This window comes from Bison bison, unplaced genomic scaffold, assembly GCF_000754665.1.
Source record: "Bison bison bison isolate TAMUID 2011002044 unplaced genomic scaffold, Bison_UMD1.0 scf7180017864380, whole genome shotgun sequence".
Classification (NCBI taxonomy): Eukaryota; Metazoa; Chordata; class Mammalia; order Artiodactyla; family Bovidae; genus Bison; species Bison bison.
Genome location: NW_011494952.1, coordinates 4,762,970 through 4,787,040, shown reverse-complemented (window position 1 = coordinate 4,787,040; position 24,071 = coordinate 4,762,970). Strand labels below are relative to the sequence as shown.

Genomic DNA, 24,071 nt, shown 5'->3' with positions numbered 1-24,071 from the left:
GTGGGTGGAGCCATGACCGTAGCCTCTGTCTCCCCACAAGCCAGCATCCGCAGCTGAACAATAGAGATGCTGGCCCATTCTAAAGCCTAATGCACTGAACTACAGAGTAGGACCCCACTGAGGGTGCTCCTTTAAATGGCTGATGCACCAGTCTACAGAGTAGGACTCCAGCCAGAGGGCCCCCCTCTATGTGCCTGATGCACTGAACTACAGAATAGGACCCCAGGCAAGGGAGCTTTCCAAGTACCTCAACGAGTGGAGCTACAGAGAAAGACTGGCCAAAGAGGCCTTCTGATCGCCAGCTACAAGAGGCTTGAAAAAGACTCTGATAGGGCCATAACTCCTGTGGCCGAGGCAGTCCGTGTTCCTGCATGCTTGGCACTGCCAGGGTCCCCACAAGACAAGCAGTGGTGCCACCTTCATGCTCAACTCTCACTGGGGCAGAGCTGCCACAGGCAAAAAAAGTCTTGTGTCTATGCACACAGGTTCACTTTAGTTGTGTCCGACTCTTTGCAACCCTGTAGACTGTGGCCTGCCAGGCTTCTTTGTCAGAGAGGGGGGCTCTCCAGGCAAGAATACTGGAGCATATTGGCCAATACTGGTTGCCATACTCTTCTAGAGTACTGTATTTCCTGCTGCCATAGCCACCAACTCCCCTGAGTACCTGGTGCTGCCAGAACCCCTCTAACTCAAGCAGCTGCCACCTCCACACCTGGCCCTCAAAGGGGCAAACCCGAGTCCTCCAGGGCAGCCTCAGGAGCAAACCCCAGTGGATGGCCCACATATAGAGGTGGAAATAAAACCACAATCGAAACCCAGGGGCAGTGTGGCTAAGGAAGAAGACCCAAAAACCTTCCCACCAGCTGTACAAGCTGCAGATTAAATCCATGATCAACTAGGTAGACTGTATGTCTATGGAATATATAAAAGGCCATTGAGAGCTCCCACAAAAGAAAACGCACTAGTTCTGATAGCTGTGGACATTGGAGACAAGAACCCACTGGAACAGGATCAGATTAGAATCTGAGCTGCCCCCACAGCAGGTCCAGAGATCAGCAAGCACAGTGTTGGAGGGCATCCTAGGGAGGTAAGGTGGACTGTGTCTCCCAGCGAGGGAAAGGACTCTGACTGCAGTGACTCAGGAAAAACATTTATTATTCTTATTTTTTGACTTGTTCTGTAGATTCTTTTAGATTTTTCCCCCTTTTCCCCCCTCTGTTGTAGTTGTCAATATTATTGGCACTATGAAATCCAATTAGGCTTTAGAGCTTTTCTTTTTTTTTTCCTCAGTCACATTTTTTATTGTTGTTATAAACTTCTGCCTCTCTGTAGGGCTTTTGCAGTTTTGTGGAGTTTTCCTTTTTTATTTTTCGTTTCTCTTTTTTTCAATTTTAATTTTTAGTTTTTTAAACTTATTATTATTTCTACATTTATTCTTTTGTTGGCTTTTCCTACTGTTCTTTTCCCCTTGCAGTTAATCTTTAACAAATATAAATCTTCCTTATCTACCTCTGTCTAACTTTGCATGTATATTCTTTTATTCTTTTCTTTCTCTCCTTTCCTCTCAACATATTTGTTAGTTTTATTTTCATTGCTTTATTGCACAGTTTGCATCTTGCTTTAGTTTTGTTTTCCTGTTTGTGCTTTAGTTAGTTTTGTTCTGGTAGATATAATTTTTGGTTTCCTTAGTTTGCCAGGTCAATCTATTGTACTTTATTTTTGCTGGGCTGTTTTGATTTTGCTTATGGGTATATATGTATATTCAGTCACACCTTTTATTGTTGTTATAAACCTCTCCCTCTACATGGGGCTTTTGCAGTTTTGAGGCATTTCCTTTTATTTTCTCTATTTTCTCTCTTCTTTTTTTCCTTTTCTCTTTTTTATAATTGCAATTTTTAATTTTTTTAAACTAAATTTTTTCTATATATTCCTTTGTTTGCCTTTCCTACTATTCTCTTCCCCTTGCAGTTAATCTTTAATGTATATAAATCTTCTGCACCTACGTCTATTTAAATTTGCATATCTATTCTTTCTTTTTTTTCTTTCATTCCTTTCCTCTCAACATATTTGTTAGTTTTGCTTTCATTGCTTTATTCCCCACTTGGTACCTTGCTTTAGTTTTGCTTTCCAGTTTGTGCTTTAGTTAGTTTTTTTCTTAAGTAGTAAATATAATTTTTGATTTTCTTTGTTTGTTGGGTCAATCTACTGTAGTTTATTTTTGTTGGACTGTTTTGACTTTTCTCATGGGTGTATATGTATATTCCATTATTTTAATTATTATTTGCCTGATTTTGTAACTACCATTTGTCTGGGGTTCATCTCTGGTTTCCCATCTTTGGATATTTGTTTTAATCTTACTTAATGCCATAACAAACCACTTGTGGAGTCTTCATTCCTGACCAGAGATCAAGCTCTGAGCCTTTGGAGTGGGAGAACTGACTCCAAGACCCTAGACTACCAGAGAACTAACCTTAGGGAGTATCAGATAGTGAGAACTCACACAAATGAAACCACTTGAATACCAGACCCAGCATCACCCAACCACCAGTAGCACCCTGTGCAGAATGCCTCATCTAAACAATGAAAAAACCAAAAATACAAACCCAATCATCAGCAGACAGGAGTACCACCTCACTCAGCCTTGCCCATCAGAGAAAAACAAACAAAAACTCAACACAAATCTCACCCTATAAGAAGCTTACACAAACCACTGGACCAACCTTAGGAGGGCAGAAACCAAAAGGAAAAAAGAATTCAACCTTGAAGCCTGGGAAAAGGAGACCTCAAACACAATAAGTTAAAATAATAAATAATGAGAAGGCAGAGAAATACTACACAAATGAAGGAAAAAGTCCAATAAATGTCCAAAGTCCAAATAAATGAAGAGGAAACAGGAAAACTACCTTTAAAAGAATTCAGAATAATGCAAATAAAGATGATCAAGAATAATGAAAATAAAGATGATCAAAACCCTTAAAACAAAATGGAGAAAATGGAAGTACCAATTAATAAAGACCTAGAAGAATTAAAGAAAAAACATAAGAGACAAACAACACAATAACTGAAATTAAAAATACTCTAGAAGGAATCACTAGCAGAATATCTGAAACAGAAGCTGGAAGATAAAATGGTGGAAATAACGTCTGAAATGCAGAACAAAGTAAAAGGAATGGAAAGAACTGAGGATAGTCTCAGACCTCTGGGACAATACCAAACACACCAACATTCGAATTATAGGGTTCCCAGAAGAAGAACTCTTGCCTGGAAAATCCCATGGACGGAGGAGCCTGGTAGACTGCAGTCCATGGGGTCGCTGAGGGTCTGACACGACTGAGCGACTTCACTTTCACTTTTCACTTTCCTGCATTGGAGAAGGAAATGGCAACCCACTCCAGCGTTCTTGCCTGGAGAATCCCAGGGATGGGAGAGCCTGGTGGGCTGCCGTCTATGGGGTTGCACAGAGTCAGACACGACTGAAGTGACTTAGCAGCAGCAGCAGAAGAAGAGAAAAAGAAAGGGTTTGAGAAATTTTTTTAAGAAATTATAGTTGAAATTTTCCCCAACATGGAAAAGGAAATAGCCAAGAGGCACAAAGAGTCCCATACAGGATAAACCCAAGGAGAAACACGCCAAGACACATACTAATCAAACTAACAAAGACTAAACACAAAGAAAGTATATTAAAAACAGCAAGGGAGAAGCAACCAGTAACATACAAGGGAAACCCCATATGCTTAACAGCTAATCTTTCAGCAGACTCTGCAAGCCAGAAGGGAATGGCAGGATATGTTTAAAACACTGAAAGGGAAAAATCTCCAACCAAGATAACTACCCAGCAAGGATCTCATTCAAAATTGATGGAGAAATAAAAAGCTTTTCAGATAAGCGAAAGTTAAGAGAATTCAGTACCAGGAAACCAGCTTTACAACAAATGTTAAATGGAATTATATAGTCAAGAAATACAAAAGAAAAAAGATCTACAAAATCAACCCCAAAGAACTAAGAAAATGGCAATAGGAACATATATATCAATAACTACTTTAAATATAAATGGATTAAATGCTCCAGGCAAAAGACACAGACTGGCTGAATGGATACAAAAACAAGACCCATATATATTCTGTCTACAAGAAACCCACATCAGACCTAAAGACACATATAGACTGAAAGTGAGAGGATGGAAAAATATATTCCATGCAAACGGGAGGCAAAGGAAAGCTGGAGTAGCAATCCTCATATCAGACAAAATAGACCTTAAAATAAAGATTACAAGCTACAAGGAAGGACACTACATAGTGATCAAAGGATCAATCCAAGAAGAAGACAGAACATTTGTAAATATCTATACACTCAACATAGGAGCACCTTAATACATAAGACAAACACTAACAGACATAAAAGGAGAAATTGACAGTAACACAATAATAGTAGGAGATTTTAACATCCCACTCACACCAATGGACACATCATCAAAACAGAAAATTAATAAGGAAACACAAGTCTTAAATGATACATTAGATGAGATGGATCTCATTGATATCTTCAAGACGTTTCATCAAAATGCAGAATACCTTCTCAAGTGCACATGGAACATTCTCCAGGATAGACCACATCTTGAGTCACAAATTAAACCTCAGTTATTTAAAAACATTGAAATCGTATCAAGCATCTTCTCCAACCACAGTGCTATGAAGCTAGATGTCAATTACAAGAAAAAAGCTGGAAGAAACACAAACACATGGAGATTAAACAACACATTAAAAAATAATGAACAGGTTACAGAAGAAATCAAAAGGGAAATCAAAAAATTTCTAGAAACAAATTACAATAAAACATGACAACTCAAAACCTATGGGATGCAGCAAAATCAGTTCTAAGACGAAGTTTTAGCAACATAATCCTACCTCAAGAAACAAGAAAAACATTGAATAGACAACCTAACTTTACACCTAAAACAACTGGAAAAAGAAGAACAACAAAGAAAACAAAAACACAAAATTAGTAGAAGGAAAGAAATGATAAAGATCTGAGCAGAACTAAATGAAAAATAAAGAATGAAACACTATTAAAGGTTAATAAAACTTAAAGATGGTTCTTTGAGAAGATAAACACAATTGACAAATCTTTAGCCAGACTCATCAAGAAGAGAAGAGAGAAGAATCAAATCAACAAAATTAGAAATGAAAAAGGAGAGGTTACAACAGATAATGCAGAAATCCAAAGGATTATAAAAGACTTATGAACAACTATATGGCAATAAAATGGATAACCTGGAAGAAATGGACAGTGTTAGAAAAGTTCAATCTTCCAAGACTGAACCAGGAAGAAATAGAAATTATGAACAACCCAATTGCAAGCACTGCAATGGAAGCTTTGATAAAAAATCTGCCAAAAAAAACAAAAGCCCAGGACCAGAGGGCTTCACAGGAGAATTCTATCAAATATTTAGAAAAGAGCTAATGCCTATACTTCTAAAACTCTTTCAAAAAATTGCAGAGGAAAGAACACTTCCAAACTCATTCTATGAGGCCACCATCACCCTGATACCAAAACCAGATAAAGACAGCACAAAAAAAGAAAACTACAGGCCAATATCACTGATGAACTTAGATGCAAAAATCCTTAACAAAATTTTAGCAAACAGAATTCAGCAACACATCAAAAGGCTCATACACTATGATCAAATTGGGTTTATTCCAGGGATGCAAGGATTCTTCAATATACAGAAGTCAATCAATGTGATATACCATATTAACAAATTGAAAGATAAAAACCATATGATCATCTCAATAGATGCAGAAAAAGCCTTTGACAAAATTCAGCACCCATTTATGATTAAAACTCTTCAAAAAATGGGCATAGAAGGAACCTACCTCAACATAGTAAAGCCCATATATGGTAAGCCTATAGAAAACATTATTCTCAATGGTGAAAACCTGAAAGTATTCTCCCTAAGATCAGGAACAAGACAAGGGTGTACACTTTCGCCGCTATTATTCAACATAGTTCTGGGAAGCTAGCTACAGCAACCAGAGAAGAAAAAGAAATAAAAGGAATCCAGATTGGAAAAGAAGTAAAGCTCTCACTGTTTGTAAATGACATGATACTGTACATAGAAAACCCTAAAGATAGTATCAGAAAATTACTAGAGGTAATCAGTGCATTTAGCAAAGTTTCAAGATACAAAATCAATACACAGAAATTACTTGCATTTCTATATGCTAACAATGAAAAATCAGAAAGAGAAATGAAGGAATCAATCCCATTCACCATTGCAACAAAAAGAATTAAATATCTAGGAATAAACTTATCTAAGGACACAAAAAAACTGTACACAGAAAATTATAAAACACTAAAGAAAGATATCAAAGATGACATAAACAGATGGAGAGATACTCCATGTTCCTGGGTAGGAAGAATCAATATTGTGAAAATGACTATACTACCAAATGCAATCTACAGATTCAATGTGATCCCTATTAAATTACCAATGGTGTTTTTCACAGAACTAGAACAAAAATTTCACAATTCATATGGAAACATAAAAGACCCCAAATAGCCAAAGTAGTCTTGAAAAAGAATAATGGAGCTGGAGGAATCAACCTTCCTGACTTCAGATTATGCTACAAAGCTACAGTCATCAAGACAGTATGGTCCTGGCACAAAAACAGAAATATAGACCAATGGGATAAGAAAGAAAGCCCATAAATAAACCCATGCACCTATGGGTACCTTATTTTTGACAAAGGAGGCAAGAATATACAATGGGGCAAAGATAGCCTCTTCAATAAACGGTGCTGTTTAGGTCTTTTTTTTAGCACAATAAATGGTGCTGGGAAAACTGGACAGCTGCATATAAAAGAATGAAATTTGAACACTTTCTAACACCATCCACAAAGATAAACTTAAAAGGGATTAAAGATCTAAACGTGAGACCAGAAACTATAAAAACTATAAAACTATAAAAACTCTTAGAGGAAAACATAGACAGAACACTCGATGACATAAATCAAATCAAGATCCTCTATGACCCACCTCCTAGAGTAATGGAAATAAAAACTAAAGTAGACAAGTGGGACCTGATTAAACTTGAAAGCTTTTGCACAGCAGAGGAAACTAAGCAAGGTGAAAAGACAACCCTCAGAATGGGAGTAAATAATAGCAAATTAAACAACTGACAAAGGATTAATTTCCAAAATATACAACTCAATCCCAGAAAAACAAACAACCCAAGCAAAAAGTGGGAAAAAGACCTAAACAGACATTTCTCCAAAGAAGACATACAGATAGCTAACAAACACACGAAAAGATGCTCAGCATCCCTCATTATTAGAGAAATGCAAATCAAAACTATTATGAGGTACCACCTCACACCGGTCAGAATGGCCATCATCAAAAAGTCTACAAACAATAAATGCTGGAGAGGGTGTGGAGAAAAAGGAACACTCTTGCACTGTCGGTGGGAATGTAAATTGATACAGCCACTATGGAAGATGGTATGGAGATTCTTTAAAAAAATAAGAATAAAGCCACCATATGACCCAGCAATCTCACTCCTAGGCATATACCCTGAGGAGGCCAAGACTGAAAAAGACACATGTTCATTGCAGCACTGTTTACAGTAGCTAGAACATGGAAGCAACCAAGATGTCCACGGACAGATAAAGAAGTTGTGGTACATATACACTGTGGAATATTACTCAGCCATAAAAGGAACACATTTGAGTCAGTTATGAGGCAGATGAACCTGGAACCTATTATACGGAGTGAAGTAAGTCAGAAAGAGAAAGATAAATATTGTTCAGTTCAGTTCAGTCACTCAGTCGTGTCCGACTCTGCGACCCCATGAATCACAGCACGCCAGGCCTCCTTGTCCATCACCAACTCCCAGAGTTCACTCAGACTCACGTCCATCGAGTCAGTGATGCCATCCAGCCATCTCATCCTCTGTCGTCCCCTTCTCCTCCTGCCCCCAATCCCTCCCAGCATCAGAGTCTTTTCCAATGAGCCAACTCTTCCCATGAGGTGGCCAAAGTACTGGAGTTTCAGCTTTAGCATCATTCCTTCCAAAGAAATCCCAGGGCTGATCTCCTTCAGAATGGACTGGCTGGATCTCCTTGCAGTCCAAGGGACTCTCAAGAGTCTTCTCCAACACCACGGTATTCTAATGCATATATATGGAATCTAGAAAAATGGTACTGAAGAATTTATTTACAGGATAGCAATGGAGAAACAGATATAGAGAATAGAGTTATGGACATAGGGAGAGGGGAGGTGAGAGTGAGATGTATGGAAAGAGTAACATAGAAACTTACATTATCATATGTAAAATAGATGGCCAAGGAGAATTTACTGAATGGCTCAGGAAACTCAGTCAGGGCCTCTGTATCAATCTAGAGGGGTGGGATGGGGAGGAAGATGGGAGGGAGTTTCAGAAGGGAGGGTATATATGTATTCCTCTGGCTGATTCATGTTGAGATTTGGCAGAAAACAACAAAATTCTGTAAAGCAATTATCCTTCATTAAAAACTAAATTAATTTTAAAAATATATATAGGGCAGATCCCAATCTTTTCATTATATCATTCCTTCAGAATTGTCTGTATCTCTCTTTGTACATAGGTCGTCTGATCCAAGTGTTAAAGGTTCCTTAATACTGCAAGTTAAATATATTTATTAATGCATATAAGATATATATGCCCATTAGGCTTGTTAAATATATTCAATAATAGTGCAAAATACAATTTTCTTGTGACTTTCTGAGCCAAACAATTGGTGAATTTCCCTAGGGAAGAATGAGCTGAAAAGTATAGAAAGTGGTATTCTCACCAAATGAAAAGGTGATTTGTTAGATCCCTTAACATACAATGAGAAAGCTCTCACCGTCGCAATGAGATCGTCTGCTCTGTTGGTATGTTCAGCTGACAACAGAGTTTGATTGAAGTTTTCTTTTCTGCTGGTATTCTGTGACAATCCTCCAAATTGGCTACTGCAATACTAAGAAGTATTTGTAAAAAAGCAATGTGTCAGAAAATATCACAGTAGGCAACATTTAAGATGGCTTCAGTGTATCTAAGAGATTATGAGCAAAGATGTGAAGTTTCTGTAGTAAAGCATAAACATTTTCAAAAATCAGAATATAGCCTTGAGATAGAAACCTTTTTCAGTTAATATGAGGAAAGAATCAACTATACATGTCTCATTTTCCCACAAGTCTATGAGGCTGTAGATGCTCTAAGTTCATTGTGGAGAGCTATAGAATTTATGAATTGATCTCTGGGGTCCATTTCTTAAATCATGAAACAATTATAAAACAAACCAACAACCAATGAAAGCATGTATGATCTTGGTCAAAGCATTCATTCTATGATTTTATTACTTGTTCAGAGCCTCTTTATCTAAAATACCATTTTGCTAATGTAGGTAATTCAGTTACTTTCAGTCATGTCTGTTAAGCACTGTAACAATCCCCCCAAAATGATAATAATAAATTAACATATCTACCCATCAACATATACATTTTACATCACTCTAGAGGCCAATTTAGATTTATAGAAAAGTTAACAATAGACCTAAAATAAATGGCATTTCCCCCTCCTTATTCTTTCATTTTGCATGTAAATTTCTTTATATGAACTATGTGTGATTTTTAATCCAACCAGAAGCTGAGAATCTGAGGTAAAGAAAGAAAAGAGAAAAGTACATAAGAGAGGAAAGGTGTTGTACTTGAAAATGTAAGTGTAGCCAATGATTATTTCACAAACTCATTAAGAAAAAAACAGACTGATTTAAAAAAAACAACTGCAGAGCTAACATACATTTGAAGTGCACACAAACACACCCACACACACACACAAACACAACCACCACTGCACATCCATGATCACACACTTGGATTTAGAGAGAATTTTTTTAATGCTATCACTGAGAAGTATATTTTTCTTAATTAATTCTGGATACTTCATTGATCATTCTATGAGCTACTTGGAAAAGTAGAAAGGAAAGTCTGTCAAGAAGCTATTTTTTTTCCCTTCCATCGAGACAACTAGTGTTATGGATGGGAAAAAAAAAAAAAAAAAACTAGTGTTATGGGTGAAATGACAAGAATAATTAAGAAAAATGGCCATGTGCCATATCTCTAAGAGCAAAACTGTAGTTGTTTGCACACTTTTTTCTATATAGCTAAGGCTCCAAGAAAAGATAATGAAGATAACAAATTAAATCTTTGAACCAAGCAACAAATCCTCATTGCAGGAGTTCTGTGACTCTAAGAACCTAATGTTCAATAGGAAACATATTTGAACACTTCTTGGCAGGCATGAAAGCAGATTGTATATTAAAAGTGGTGACCTTGATATGTTTTTCACATTCTTATCACTAAAAATCCATAGACATCTTGTTATTTTTTAAAAATAGTCATCTGTACTGCAGCATAAGATAACATGATGGCAAATGGCTTTGTAGCTCATATTATGGTATAAAGACCAGAGTCCCTGTTCATTCTTAGAATTCTGTTTGTTATAAATTGATGCAACTTTATTTTAAGTGGCAGTTGTGTTGGATTGCACAGAACAAACTCCTAAGATTTAACCTGACTTATATTGGTTTTATGGTAATACTGTTTACAATCAGCATTATATAAGTGAGTTACATGGATGATCGGGGTGCCAAAAAGTCACTTTTTCATGGCCTATGTCTGAAAAGCTTTAAAAGCATTCCTTTGGTTCAAACCACACATCTTCAAGACCAGAATATTTCCATTGCTTTAATTGTGCCAATTCATAAATAGACTTGCTGGGAGGGATTGGGGGCAAGAGGAGAAAGGGACGACAGAGGATGAGATGGCTGGATGCCATCACTGACTCGATGGACGTGACTCTGGGTGAACTCCGGGAGTTGGTGATGGACAGGGAGGCCTGGCGTGCTGCGATTCATGGGGTCGCAAAGAGTCAGACACGACTGAGCGACTGATCTGATCTGATCTGAAGAGTTAAGGTCATAATTGTTGTCACAAACATTTTCTTTCCATTCGTGTAGACCCAGTCAGATTCAGAAGTGAAGGTACAGAATTGATCATCTAAGGGAAATGTTGTCATGAAATAGGTCAGGATGTTTTTTGAATGCCAAGTCATAGGTTAGAATGTTTAGGGTGTAGAGTAAATGGAAAATGTGAAAGCAAATTAAATTATCCTTTTCCATCATGAAACATTCAGATGATTTTGATGTAAATTGCTGTAAAACATAAAACACATTATTGAAAAAGGCAGTATGATTTAATGAACTAGGGGTTAAGACCCAGGTTCTGAACCCCAGAACTGCTGTTGATTAGCTGTGTGGCCTTGGGAAGATTACTTAACCTTGCTGAATTTCAGGTTCCTATTCTCTAACATAGAAGTCTACATACCATGTCTAACTTAAGGAGTTGCTGGGTATACGAATGAGAAAATGAGAAAAGTATCTGAAAATAGTTTGAAATAAAGAACTATATGAAAATGTATGATATGATTATTATCATAACCAAGATTTCCTACATGAATAGACTAAGAATTTCTGTACCTTCCTTTATTCTGCCATTTTTTATTTCTTTAAATGCAATTCCAATACTTTTTTGTCTCTCACTTTTTTCTACTTCCAACTCTGCCCACCCTGCCCAATTCACAATCTGGGCATTCATTGTAATTCTCAGTGTCAAAATGAGTCAGATCCATTACTGCTAAAGGTCCAATTTCTTTTGTAGTGTGAAAATTAGAGAGGTACTGCCCAGGGCCCAAACATCTCTTTTTTTATTATTATTATTAAAAAGAGAGTTTTTGGTTGCGTGCTATTTGTTGTAATGGGATTTGACCTGTATATCAATTAACTGTGCAAACCTTTATACTATAAAAGCATTTGGGTAAGTGAATTGTTATTGCGGATGATAACCATGTCATAGAATTGGATGTGAAAAAAAAAAAGCGATTCAAGTCACCAGAGCTTATTCCCATACCCCTGAAAGTAGTAAGTAGTAAGGAAATTAAAAGTCTCTTCATATCCTAAAAGCTATAGTAACTCGAACGAACCAATCTACTGTGACAAAACTTCTTTTGTATAAACATAGAGACAGCTTTTTACATTAATATTCTTTAGACAGGAGATTTAGGCAGACAGATGTCTTCTTCATGCCTACATTATTGGTACATGCATGTGGAGTTCTGCAAAACTAGTCCACAGAACTAAACTCCCCTCTGTGTGCCTAAAATGTTGAGCAAGCATTTTCCAGATAAGGTTTGAATATCTGAAACATGTATCAGAGGCTTAACTTTGCTATAAAGTGACCTTCTGTAGCAAAGTAATCTGTGATAGTCTCACAGATTTTACCAGTAAAGATACTACACTATTATTATATCATAACTACAGTTCATCTATAACACATAATCCTGTAACCTGAGCCCTGAGGATGTGAAGTCCAGGCTGCAGTTTAATGGACTGGACTAACTGCCCCCCCTCCAGTGTCATACAGGAGCACTGATGACCATCAGCGGCTGAATCCAGCCTAGATCCTGCTACCTGGGGTTGCCCACGTAAGAAGTAATTCAGTGAAAAATCAGCACCTGTCTCTAGAGCGGGATGGGGCGAGGCATGGGAGTGAGGTTCAGGAGGGAGGGGATATAAGTCTGCTGCTGCTGCTGCTGCTGCTGCTAAATCGCTTCAGTCGTGTCTGACTCTGTGCGACCCCATAGATGGCAGCACACCAGGCTCCTCCGTCCCTGGGATTCTCCAGGCAAGAACACTGGAGTGGGTTGCTATTTCCTTCTCCAATGCAGGAAAGTGAAAAGTGAAAGTGAAGTCGCTCAGTCGTGTCTGACCCTCAGTGACCCCATGGACTGCAGCCTTCCAGGCTCCTCCGTCCATGGGATTTTCCAGGCAAGAGTACTGGAGTGGGGTGCCATTGCCTTCTCCGGATATAAGTCTACTTAGAGATTATTCATGTTGTTGTACAACATAAACTAGCACAACATTGTAAAGCAATTATCCTCCAATTAAAGAAATTTAAAAAATTAAATCACTGCCTCTATTTATAATTAGGGACTCATACTGGAAGCCACTGTTTCTTTTCTAGGTCAGTGTGGTCTTAATATATATAGCCTATCCTTCCTGATTGTGGGTTCCCTGGTTCCTCTCCTTTACACTTATTTTGGGGCACTTGAATCAAGTTCATATTTTACTAAGACAGCTCTTAGGACTTCAGAAGTGAATCTGCTATAACCTGCAAAGCCTGTATTTTAAAACAGACTATTTCAAATATCCCTTCCAAGGTTGACAGTATTTGTACAGCAGAGTACAGATGATGGAGTTCTGTTTTTGTTGTTCCTGTACATGTATGCTAAGTTGCTTCAGTCCTGTTTGACTCTTTGTGATCCTATAAACTATTGCCCACCTGGCTACTCTGTCCATGGGATTCTCCGGGCAAGAATACTGCGGTGGATTGTCATAGCTTCCTCCAAGGGTCTTCCCAACCCAGGGATCGAACCTATATCTCCTGCAGCTCCTGCATGGCAGACGGATTCTTTACCCCTGAGCCAAAGGGGAAAACGTCATTTTATAAGATGCTAGATGATTGGGCCTTGCCCATTCTTTTTTTTTAAATTTTTATTGGAGTATAGATGCTTTACAATATTTTATTAGTTTCTACTACTGTACAGCAAAGTGAATCAGCTATATGTATACATATATATACAGCCCTTTTGAATTCCTTTCCCATGTGGGTTACCATAGAGCACCGAGTAGGGTTCCCTGAGTTATACAGTAAGTTCTCATTAGTGACCCATTAGTTATCTATTTTGTACATAGTATCAATAGTATATATACAACAATCTCAATTCCCCAGTTCATCCCACCCACCCTCCGTTCCCTTGGTATCCATATGTTTGTTCTCTCTGTCTGTGTCTCTATTTCTGCTTTGTAAATAAGATCATCTATACTAATGTTTTTTTTCAAATTCCACATATATGCATTAATATATGATATTTTTCCTCTATTTCTGATTCACTTCACTCTAAGATACTGTCATGGGGCTTCCCAGGTGGCTCGGTGGTAAAGAATCCACCTGTCAGTGCAGGAGATGCAAGAGACATGGGTTCAATCCCTGGGTCCAGAAGATTCCCTAGAGTTGGAAATGGCAACTCACTGCAGTATTCTTGCCTGAAAAATTCCATAGACAGAGGAGCCTGGCAGGCTAGGATCCATGGGGTCAAAGAGTCCAACATGACTGAGCGACTAAGAATCACAGTCTGTCATACAGAGCCCTGCCCATTTTTAGTACAGTAACTCACTGAAGCTGCAAGGGATAAAACCAGAATTGTATACCCTTATGTAAACTGTAGCATATTGGAGGGGAAGTGTTAGGAACAAGACCTCTAACCCAGATTACTAATGAATACTCTTAAATCTTAAATGAAAGCAACACTTTTATTAGTTTAGACAGATCATGGATTCATTTCCTTTTTGCTGAGGGCTCTTATTTAGTCAATTCTTGATACCTCCAGTTCCTTAGAAAAGTGCATTTCTGACAGAAATTGGATTATAATAGGAATGTAGTTTATTGCTGAGTATTCAACTTTCCAAAAGTACATACCTGGGTTTCATGGTGCATTTCAAGAAGCCATAATGATGGAACAATGCTAATCAGATATAAAAATATGGCTGGTGAAAACCTGTGAATGAGGGGAAAAAATAGTTCAGCTTTTATAATTTTTTTTAAAAGAAAGAAAACAAGTGCACATACCCTGACCACACTGAGTCAAACCTTTTAATCTCCAGTATTTATTTGAAAGGGGAAAATGCATTATGTGATTCCTGCCATATGGATTACAGAGAAATGGAGCAACTGTAAAAGGCACTAGCAGCTGTCATTCTCACTGAATTTCTAATCCAATTAATAGATGTTAATTTTAATACGGTTTAATGGGACACTGCCAATTAGTCTCAGGCACAAAACGGGGTATTTTGTGTTTAATACGAAAGCAAATACAGCAACAGTAAATCTTGATTTTTGAATACTGTAATTTCAGGAAGGTTGCCTACATTTTTTAACATTAACCGGAAATTCTGAGAGCTCAAAAAATAACATTCTGCTAGAAGACAAAAATCAGTTGATAAGGAACAGGACTAAACAAAATCAACTGGCTTTGTGTGTTTCTGCTACACCCAGGAAAAATAAAAATACAGGCACACCTCATTTTATTGTGCTTTGCTTTACTGAGATTCATAGATACTGTGTTTTTCTTTACAAATTGAAGGTTGGTAGCAACCTTGCGTGAAGCAAGTTTGCCAGTACCATTTCTCCAACAGCATTTGCTCACTTTGTGTCACATATTTCAAATTTTCTTATTATTATTGTTCTGTGATCATTAATCTTGGATGTTATTTCTAAGATTCACTGAAGACTCAGATATAGCTGGCTATTTCTAACAATAAAGCATTGTTTAATTAAGCTTTGTTCATTGTTTTTTAAGACATAATGTGCACTTAATAGACTATGGCCTATTGTAAGTATACTTTTAAATGCACTGGGAAACCAGAAAATTCACGTGACTCTGTATTTCAGTGGTATGGAAATGAACGTCCATCTCCAAGGTATGCGTATACAAACAAACCACAGATGAAGGGTTTGGTATTTCTTTGAGGGCTATCTATAGTAATTATTTTCAGACTCAAATTCAGAGGGCAGTCCATAGAGAGGACTCTCATTTGTACTTGGACACATCAAATTTAAATGTTAGTTTTGCCACTGACCTCTCAGTTTGCTTCCTAATCGACAAAATGGGAACAGCCCCATAACAAAAACCATAGACTGGGTGGATTAAACAACAGAAATGTATTTTCTCACAGTTCTAGAGGTTGGAAGTTCAAAATCAGGCTTCCAGAATGGTTGGGGTTTAGTAAGAGCTCTCTTCCTGGTTTTTAGACAGCCACCTCCCACTGTGAACTCACATGGCCTTTCCTGAGTGCATACACTTCACAAGAAAAGAAAGTTTTCTCTCTTCTCTTCTTATGAAGCCACCAGTCTTAGTGAATTAGGACCCCATCCTTATGACCTCAATTAACTCTACCGACTTCCTAAAAGCTCTGTCTCTAAATATATTTACTCTGGGACTTAGGGCTTCAACATATGAATTTTGAGGCAACACAGTTCAGTCCACAGCAGTCACATTTATCTCTCAGGAATTTTTATTATTTAGTTGACCCTAGAACAACATGGAGATTAGGACTCTCTGTGTAGTTGAAAATCCACATATAACTCTGAGATCGACCCTCTATATGCACAGTTCCACATCCACAGATTCAACCAACCGTGGGTCATGAGGTACTGTAGTATGTATTTATTGAAAATAAGATGCATATAAGTGGATTTGCACAGTTCCAACCCATGTTGGAACTTTCTATAAAGCAGTGTCTGGCAGAGTTGTACATTCTGTAACAAGTAGCTGTTACATAATTATGGGATGTCATGCAATGAAAACACATCCTTCAAAATTTGAACTAAGATAAAAATTACATACTTTACAAATTTATTTCTTCCAATTGCATTTTATTTTAGATTGGACTCTTGTTTTATAAATAATCTTAAAACTGTAAATCAGTATAATTTTATTAAAATACTTTTAGTACATTCATGCGATGGTTTAAGATGACCTGAAAAATAGAAATGTTAATTGTTCAAAAACAGAATTTGAGATGAAAATCTACTAAAATCGTATGGTTATAATCCGGGGGAGGAGAAAGGGAGTGAATAAACCTAAATGGAGGAAAACATTTAGAATGGACTGTTTAAAGGCTGTTAACCTTTTCACTAATATCTCCTTTCAACTTCTGGGAAGAGAAAGAGAAAGGGCAAGTGAAAGCAATTCTTAAGAAAATCAGTATTTAAATAGATATTACCCTACCATCAATTTCCTGCAGAAATTAATTTGAAATAAAGGGTTATGGGTCATGATATTATTAGAATTTGACTTAGACAATGGTTGGGCTGCAGAAAGATATCCAAGGCCCCCATGTCAAACATGTTTTTAGAAAGAAAAGGAACACTTAATTCTTTGAACTCCCATATCAACGGAAACATCAGGAGAGAATATTTCCTTTGTGAAATTGGGGAAGGATATGAATTCTGGTTGGAAGGACAGTTGGAATATGTAAATCTTTTTTTTATATGTCGAATGTTGGCTGGACTGCAATTTTGTTGACTCTCTCAGGATTAATTTTAGGATTAACTGGCCTGGCAATACTGTTAAAATAATAATCTAGGGAAGCTATATACTGAACATATCATAGTTCTTGGAAGAGTTCAAGAATAAAATAAACAATCAATCACCCTTAATATCTTCTGTGCATAACATTTATTTCTACAATTGGAAAAAAGACTATCCTGTTTCAACATGTTTCCTCTAATTAGGAATCTAGTTATATATTTTAAAAAACATTCAAAATCCAGGATTTTGACTATAAATTCCCCAATCAGATACATATTCAAAGCCTCCTCCATTCCCCATCTTATCTCTACTTCCCTTTCCTCTACCACATCCTATCAAGCTGAGCAACTCAGGAGTTTCAACTTGCTGTGTATTTAAAATGAAACAAAACAAAATGTTTTGGAAACTTTCCCTTGTTCCATCCCTCTTTGTCAGACCTATTTGACATCTGTGAAAGGGAGTGGGAATCCCATTAAGCACCTGAGAATTAATCATATTCAAGTCAAGAGCATGTGAGTCCATTGTCTTCCTCCTCCTCCACCCCTGTTCCTGACCCTCTTAACCCTATACCTAAGAGGATTTGCTGGAATTCCCAAAGGCTTCCAGGAGAATTACCAAGGAAATGCCTAGTCCACAAAGTGATCAATAGCAATTCAGAATTAGGAACTTCCTCCCCTAGCTCCTCTCTCTCTCTCTCTCTCTCCAGTAGCAGGCTATGCTAGTTGTTCAACTGATTTTTTTTTAATTATAGAGAAAATAAAAGTCTGTTATCTAGAAAAGTATTGAAAGGTATAGATACATTGCATTTTTTACATGAAGGGTACATTTCAGCTCTATGTTTTATTGGACCATGGGTCTCTATTAAGAGCAAAGGACTCTATCGTCCCTTCAAGGTTGGTCCATCTGAGAAGAGAGGTTCTGATGTGGATTTTGGAGCAGATGTCCTTCAAATTATGATTACTTGTTTCAGAAAGCCCTGCTCTTATATCTCTATCTATCAGTACCCTTCCTATATTTTGAAATACAGGAATTCACTGCAATAATTAACTTTAACTTGTACTTCTCTTGTGACCCAGCACATTCTCCACTGTTTTCTGTTGTGTGTATTTATAATACGATTCGGCAGATCCTGAGTCTCTAATTTATGTCCTTTCCCTCTTCCATCTCCTTCATCTTTTCCTCTCTTCAGTAGTCTCAGCTGTCTTTTTAAATCTCTGTTGTTGTTGTTCAGTCGCTAAGTCACGTCTGACTCTTTGTGAACCCATGGACTGCAGCACGCCATACTTCCCTATCCCTCACTGTCTCCCAGAGTTTGCCCAAGTTCATGTCCATTGAATCGATGATGCTTTCCAACCATCTCATCCTCTGCTGCCCTCTTCTCCTTTTGCCTTTAATCTTTCCCAGCATCAGGGTGTTTTGTAATGACGTGGCTCTTAACATCAGGTAGCCAAAGTATTGGAGCTTCAGCTTCAGCATCAGTCCTTCCAGTGAATATTCAGGGTTGATTTTCTATAGGATTGACTGGTTTGACCTCCTTACTATCCAAGGGACTCTCAAGAGTCTTCTCCAGCACCACAGTTCGAAAGCATCAATTTTTCACACTCAGACTTCTTTATGGTCTAACTGTCACATCCGTACATGACTACTGGGAAGACAATAGCTTTAACTATATGCACACTTTGTTAGCAAAGTGATGTCTTTGCTTTTTAATATGCTGTCTAAGCTTGTCACAGCTTTCCTTCCAAGAAACAAGTGTCTTATAATTTCATGGCTGCAGTCACCCTCCACAGTGATTTTCGAGCCCACAGAAGAGAAAATAGGTCACTGCTTCAACTTTTTCCCCTTCTATTTGCCGTGAAGTGATGGGACCGGATGCCATGGCCTTAGTTTTTCAATGTTGAATTTTAAGCCAGCTTTTTTCACTCTCCTCTTTCATCTTCATCAAGGGGCTCTTTAGTTCCTCTTTGTTTTCTGCCATTAGAGTGGTGTCGTCTGCATATCTGTGGTTGTTAATAATCTCCCCACAATCTTGAATCCAGCTTATAACTCATGCAGCTCAGCATTTTGGATGATATACTCTGCATATAAGTTAAATAAGCAGAATGACAATATACAGCCTGTTGTACTCCTTTCCCAATTTTGAACCAGTCATTTTTTTCCATGTAAAGTTCTAACTGTTGCTTCTTGACTTGCATACAGGTTTCTCAGGAGACAGATATTCCCATCTCTTTAAGAATTAATGCTTATTTATGAATGCTTAGAGGTAATACTTATTAAGCAAATGCTTAAATGTTTGAATGACTAAATTTATAAATAAAGGGAATACTGAGAAAGCAAAACAAGTGATGGCTGCTGGCATCTACAAGGACCTTTTATATTCATATTTCAGCAGGCCTGGTAACAGGTACAGTTTCTTAGTTGTGTCACTTGAGGAATTGTTACACTGCCATAGCAATTTCAGAAACTTGAGAGACCCAAATTTGAATCTTGCCTCTCCCATTCATTCATCTTTGGAAATTCATTACTTTTTCTGAAACTCAAGATCCTTGTCTATGAAATAGGTTATATCAACCTCATAGGGTGGTTATGAGAAGTAGAGAAGACAATGTTATGGGCTTGATATTGTACTTAAAAAAAGAGAAAAAACTAAGTGGGTTCTAACTCAAACCTTCACATATGTATTTCTCCCCCTTGAAATACCTCTCTCCCTCACTTTTCACCGTATCATCTCCTTTTCAAGGTTCATATCAGCTCTATAGGACTGCACAGAAGAACTTTCCTTGTCCTTCCAAGCTTCAATTGGGTCTCCTTGTGCAATTGGGTCTCCTGCTTATCCTAGAGCACTCTTCACTTGTGCTCCATGGGTGTTAAAAGAGTTTCAACATTTATAATTATATGTGTGCATACATGTGTGTGTTGGTGTGTGTCTTGTGGTCAGTTGTCTCCCAGCAATTCTAAGTGACATAAGCATAAGACCTGTACCTGACTGTGTCTATCTGCGCATCATGCCCTCAGCTCCTTCCACAGTACCTGGTGCGTGATGGTCCATCCCAAGTATTAAGAGTGATCTCATAAGGTCCAGTTGATTTACAGTTCTGACTTTCTTGACACTCTGTTGCTGGTCTGACTGGAAATCTCCTTTTGAAATAGCATAAATTGATTCTTATCAAAAGTTTTCCTGAAGGAAACATTATTCTGTGCCTGGATGAATTTGATATTTTTTCTACTGTGCAGGATTTAGTATTTCAAGGTGACATTTAGCCATGACATATTATTTTGAAGGTTTACCATATTCCTGATAGTGCATTATCAGAGCAGTTCATTTCTGGAACCAAGGAGAATGTGAATCCTAAAAATTAAAAACTAAGCCTGATCCTACCTTTTTCTGTATAATGAACCAAACTGCATACCCTTTCTTAGGGGCTTCAGATCATTTTACTCTAGTTTTCATGTCTTAATTGTATTGAAAGTAAGTAGATGCCAACCATAAGCCCTAATATCAGAGACGGGTCTAGCCATCTCAGAAATAAATGAAATCAGGTTTCTTGATGATTGTTTATAAAAAATAAGTTACACCAATCATAGACTGACAAAAACTGATAAATATATGAGTAAATGATTAAGATACATCCAAGTGGGATATTTTTACAAAATTGCTATTACCCTATTACTAATGAGCCATCTGCCCTTGGAAACTCAGATTTATTACAATTCTAATTATCATTACCTTATCACAATACAGAATATGCCCAACATTAATACTTTAATGCCAAACTGCTTTCCTTTTGGTCAGCTATTTTTTCTAAATTTACCTTCCTAAAGATAATTTTTCTCCACAGAAATTTTCGTTTGTTTGTTTATTCACAGCCCTTAGCCAGTATGCCAGTTCTCCCTAAATATACAGCAGGAACACCATCCTTATTTTCCTTTATTTGTTATGTACTTACTTGTTGACTAATATGTTTGCAGGTCTTGCTACATGCTAGACACTACTCTGAGCTCTTAAAGAACTATACTCATTGTTTTATTTTCAGTTCACTTCTTCCAAAAATAAAATATTATTTACCTTACAAAGTTGTCATTTCAACATGACATAATGTTTTTCACAAAATGATTGTGTCATGACATTTAGCAATTTAGCTCTGCAGTGGATTATATTTATTTCAATTCACCATTAGTCTAAAAATAAGATTCCATTTTCCTCTTCCCCAAAATGGTATGTATTATTGTTTTCTTATTGAAAAAGTAACATTTGTTCATTTTAGAAATGTATAACAATAGAAATAAGTAAATGGAAGAAAATTAACCATAATATCACCTAATACCCTGCATAGCTTTTCTCTCTGCATACAATAAGGATTCTAATCTTCAAATTATATGCATAAATCTGAGGATAGATAATATTTAAATGAAGCAAAAATAATGTTCCAAATTACTCTGAGGTGAACTGCAATTTATTTTGTATTTCAGTTCTCAGTATTTCCTACTCTACAAAGGCAGAGTGGAATTGTCAGGATATACTAGACCCAAGTTTCAAAATCTCATGTTAAACCGCCTCAAGGGTCCTCAAAATTTCTGGAGCACTTTTTAATAAAACGTTTATTTTCAAGGAAATTAAAAAACTAGGTCAAGATATCCTTTCATGCACCCCTAAATCCTATCTAACAACTTAAGGACTGTCCTCCTTACATGTAGACTGGTTTCTTGAAGTGGGCCTTAACATCCAGTGTTTGCATCTGGGCTGCTCAGGAGGTCTCCCTGTTAGCACAGGGGGAGAGGGCAACCGATAGGATGGCCTCTAGCTACCATCTGTCTCTTTGCCACCCCTCAGAATGCACCGAGTGCTCCTGCAGAACACACAGCCCCCGGATGCCTAGGAAGCCTCTTATCTGCACCTCCCACCTAGAGCCCTTTGCCTGTGTCTGCCCATGAGAGGAAGGAGTTGGGGGGAGGAGGAGAGGCCACAACCAAATGGCCATAAGCTGGTGAGAATGCCCCACAAATGGAGATCTGAATACGAAATGTGTATGTTTCAATAGGTACCAAGACCACGTGATGGGTTTGTTTTGTCCATGATCTTTAGCGGGGAGGTGGCTCAAACGGTCAAAAATCTGCTTGGAATGCAGGAGACGCGGGTTCAATCCCCAGGTCATCCCCTTGGAGAAGGGAATGACAACCCGCTCCAGTTTTCTTGCCTGGAGAATCTCATGGACAGAAGAACCTGGTAGGCTATAGTCCATAGGGTTGCAAAGAGACGCAACTGAGCAAGAAAACAACAGACTAATAATGAGAACAAAAAAGACAGGATTTCAAATAAGTCAGGAATACCTATTGTAATGGAATTTTTAAGCGTTTGAAAAATGCCCACATTTAGGTTTTATAAAAAGGAGAATACTTGTGAAGGTGAATACTAGCACTCTTAATTAGAGCTTTTGTGATTTGTTGTTGCTGACTTGTTTTTTAATTTTTTTTTTTAAGTTTATTTGGCTGTGCTGAGTCTTAGTTGTGGCATGTGAGGTCTTCCATCTTCATTGAGGCATGTGAAATCTTTAGTTGTGGCACACGGGATCTTTAGTTGCGCCATGGGAACTCTTAGTTGAGCCACGGGGGATCTAGTTCCTTACCCAGGGATCAAACTCAGCCTCCCTGCGTTGGAAGTGAGGAGGCTTAGCCACTGGACCACCAGGGAAGACCATGAATGTTTTCTTTCATAAGGGAATATTCTCAAACTATAATATCAACCACCAGCAAAATTAATATTATATACTTCACTTAAAAATTTCCAAGTGGATATCTAAGGCAAGAACAAACTCTATTAAAATTGAAGTTGCTCACATTCAAAGCTCGGAAAATGCCTCACAATGACTAAATGAGCTGCTGCTGCTAAGTCACTTCAGTCGTGTCCGACTCTGTGCGACCCCATAGACGGCAGCTCACCAGGCTTCCCCATCTATGGGATTTTCCAGGTTAGAGTACTGGAGTGGGGTGCCATTGCCTTCTCTGACTAAATGAGCTATAGGGACAAAATATGCATATGCATTTACGATCTACATTACTATTTTTTCTCATAAAAATTCTGATCCCGAGAACATCATGACCTCTTCCTAAATGAACTGGTTCCAGCTGAAACCCTATCGCCACCATTCCCTCAACCTAAAAAGCCCTTCTCTCTTTTCTTCTCTTCACTCTTGTAAAACCACCAGCCACTTCAAAGGCCAGGACCTAAAGCACATACCTGAGAAATTTTCCTTGTCTAACAAGCCTATTGCACAGACTGTATCTTTATTCTGCAGCCTTTCTGCTCTTTTGGACTTAATTTGTCGAAAATTATTTGGTACTCAGAGTATTGTTTTGTCTTGTCCTCATATAACTGCATATGTTTTATGTTCCTTCAAGAACACCATCATAGAGCCTAGTATAATAAATGAATGTTTAATGAACAAGTGAACTTAAGTACTAATGACCAAAGGAATGTTAATGGTCTCTCAGGGGATTCAATGGATTATGGATGTTATTTATGTGAACTTTAATTTATTTCACTCTATAAAAGACAGTGGTGTTTATTTCTGTTCTGTGGAAGAGTTTGGTTGTTCACTTTAGGACCCATGAAGACAGTCTAGAATTTTTCCCCTTTTCTATCTTCTTTTACATATGCTTTGATTTTAGAGGGATGTCTGCTTATGCAAGAGTGTCTCTGAGCTGTGGCCATGTCTAGTCTAAAATTTTATTCTTTTTAAAAAAATACTTAAAGAAAGAAAGAAAAAAAAAAGATCCTGCATGCCACAAGTAAGACCCACATATTTATTTGGCTATGTGGGTCTTACTTGCAGCATGCAGGATCTTT

The 24,071-nt window shown here is 37.6% G+C and overlaps 1 protein-coding gene across 3 annotated transcripts in view; it reads right to left on the bottom strand.

The window, feature by feature from the left end:
* Positions 1 to 24,071, bottom strand: part of TMEM26 (transmembrane protein 26) — a 65,169-nt gene that overhangs the window by 28,391 nt on the left and 12,707 nt on the right. For 2 of the 3 annotated variants that reach the window (XM_010857420.1, XM_010857418.1), the window contains exons 2-3: positions 14,614 to 14,692; positions 8,829 to 8,996 (exon numbers count right to left, since the gene is read on the bottom strand). In XM_010857420.1, coding sequence (XP_010855722.1) covers positions 8,829 to 8,996; positions 14,614 to 14,692 — 247 coding nt within the window. The remainder of the gene's footprint in view (positions 1 to 8,828; positions 8,997 to 14,613; positions 14,693 to 24,071) is intronic. The other variant, XM_010857419.1, reaches the window with a different exon arrangement.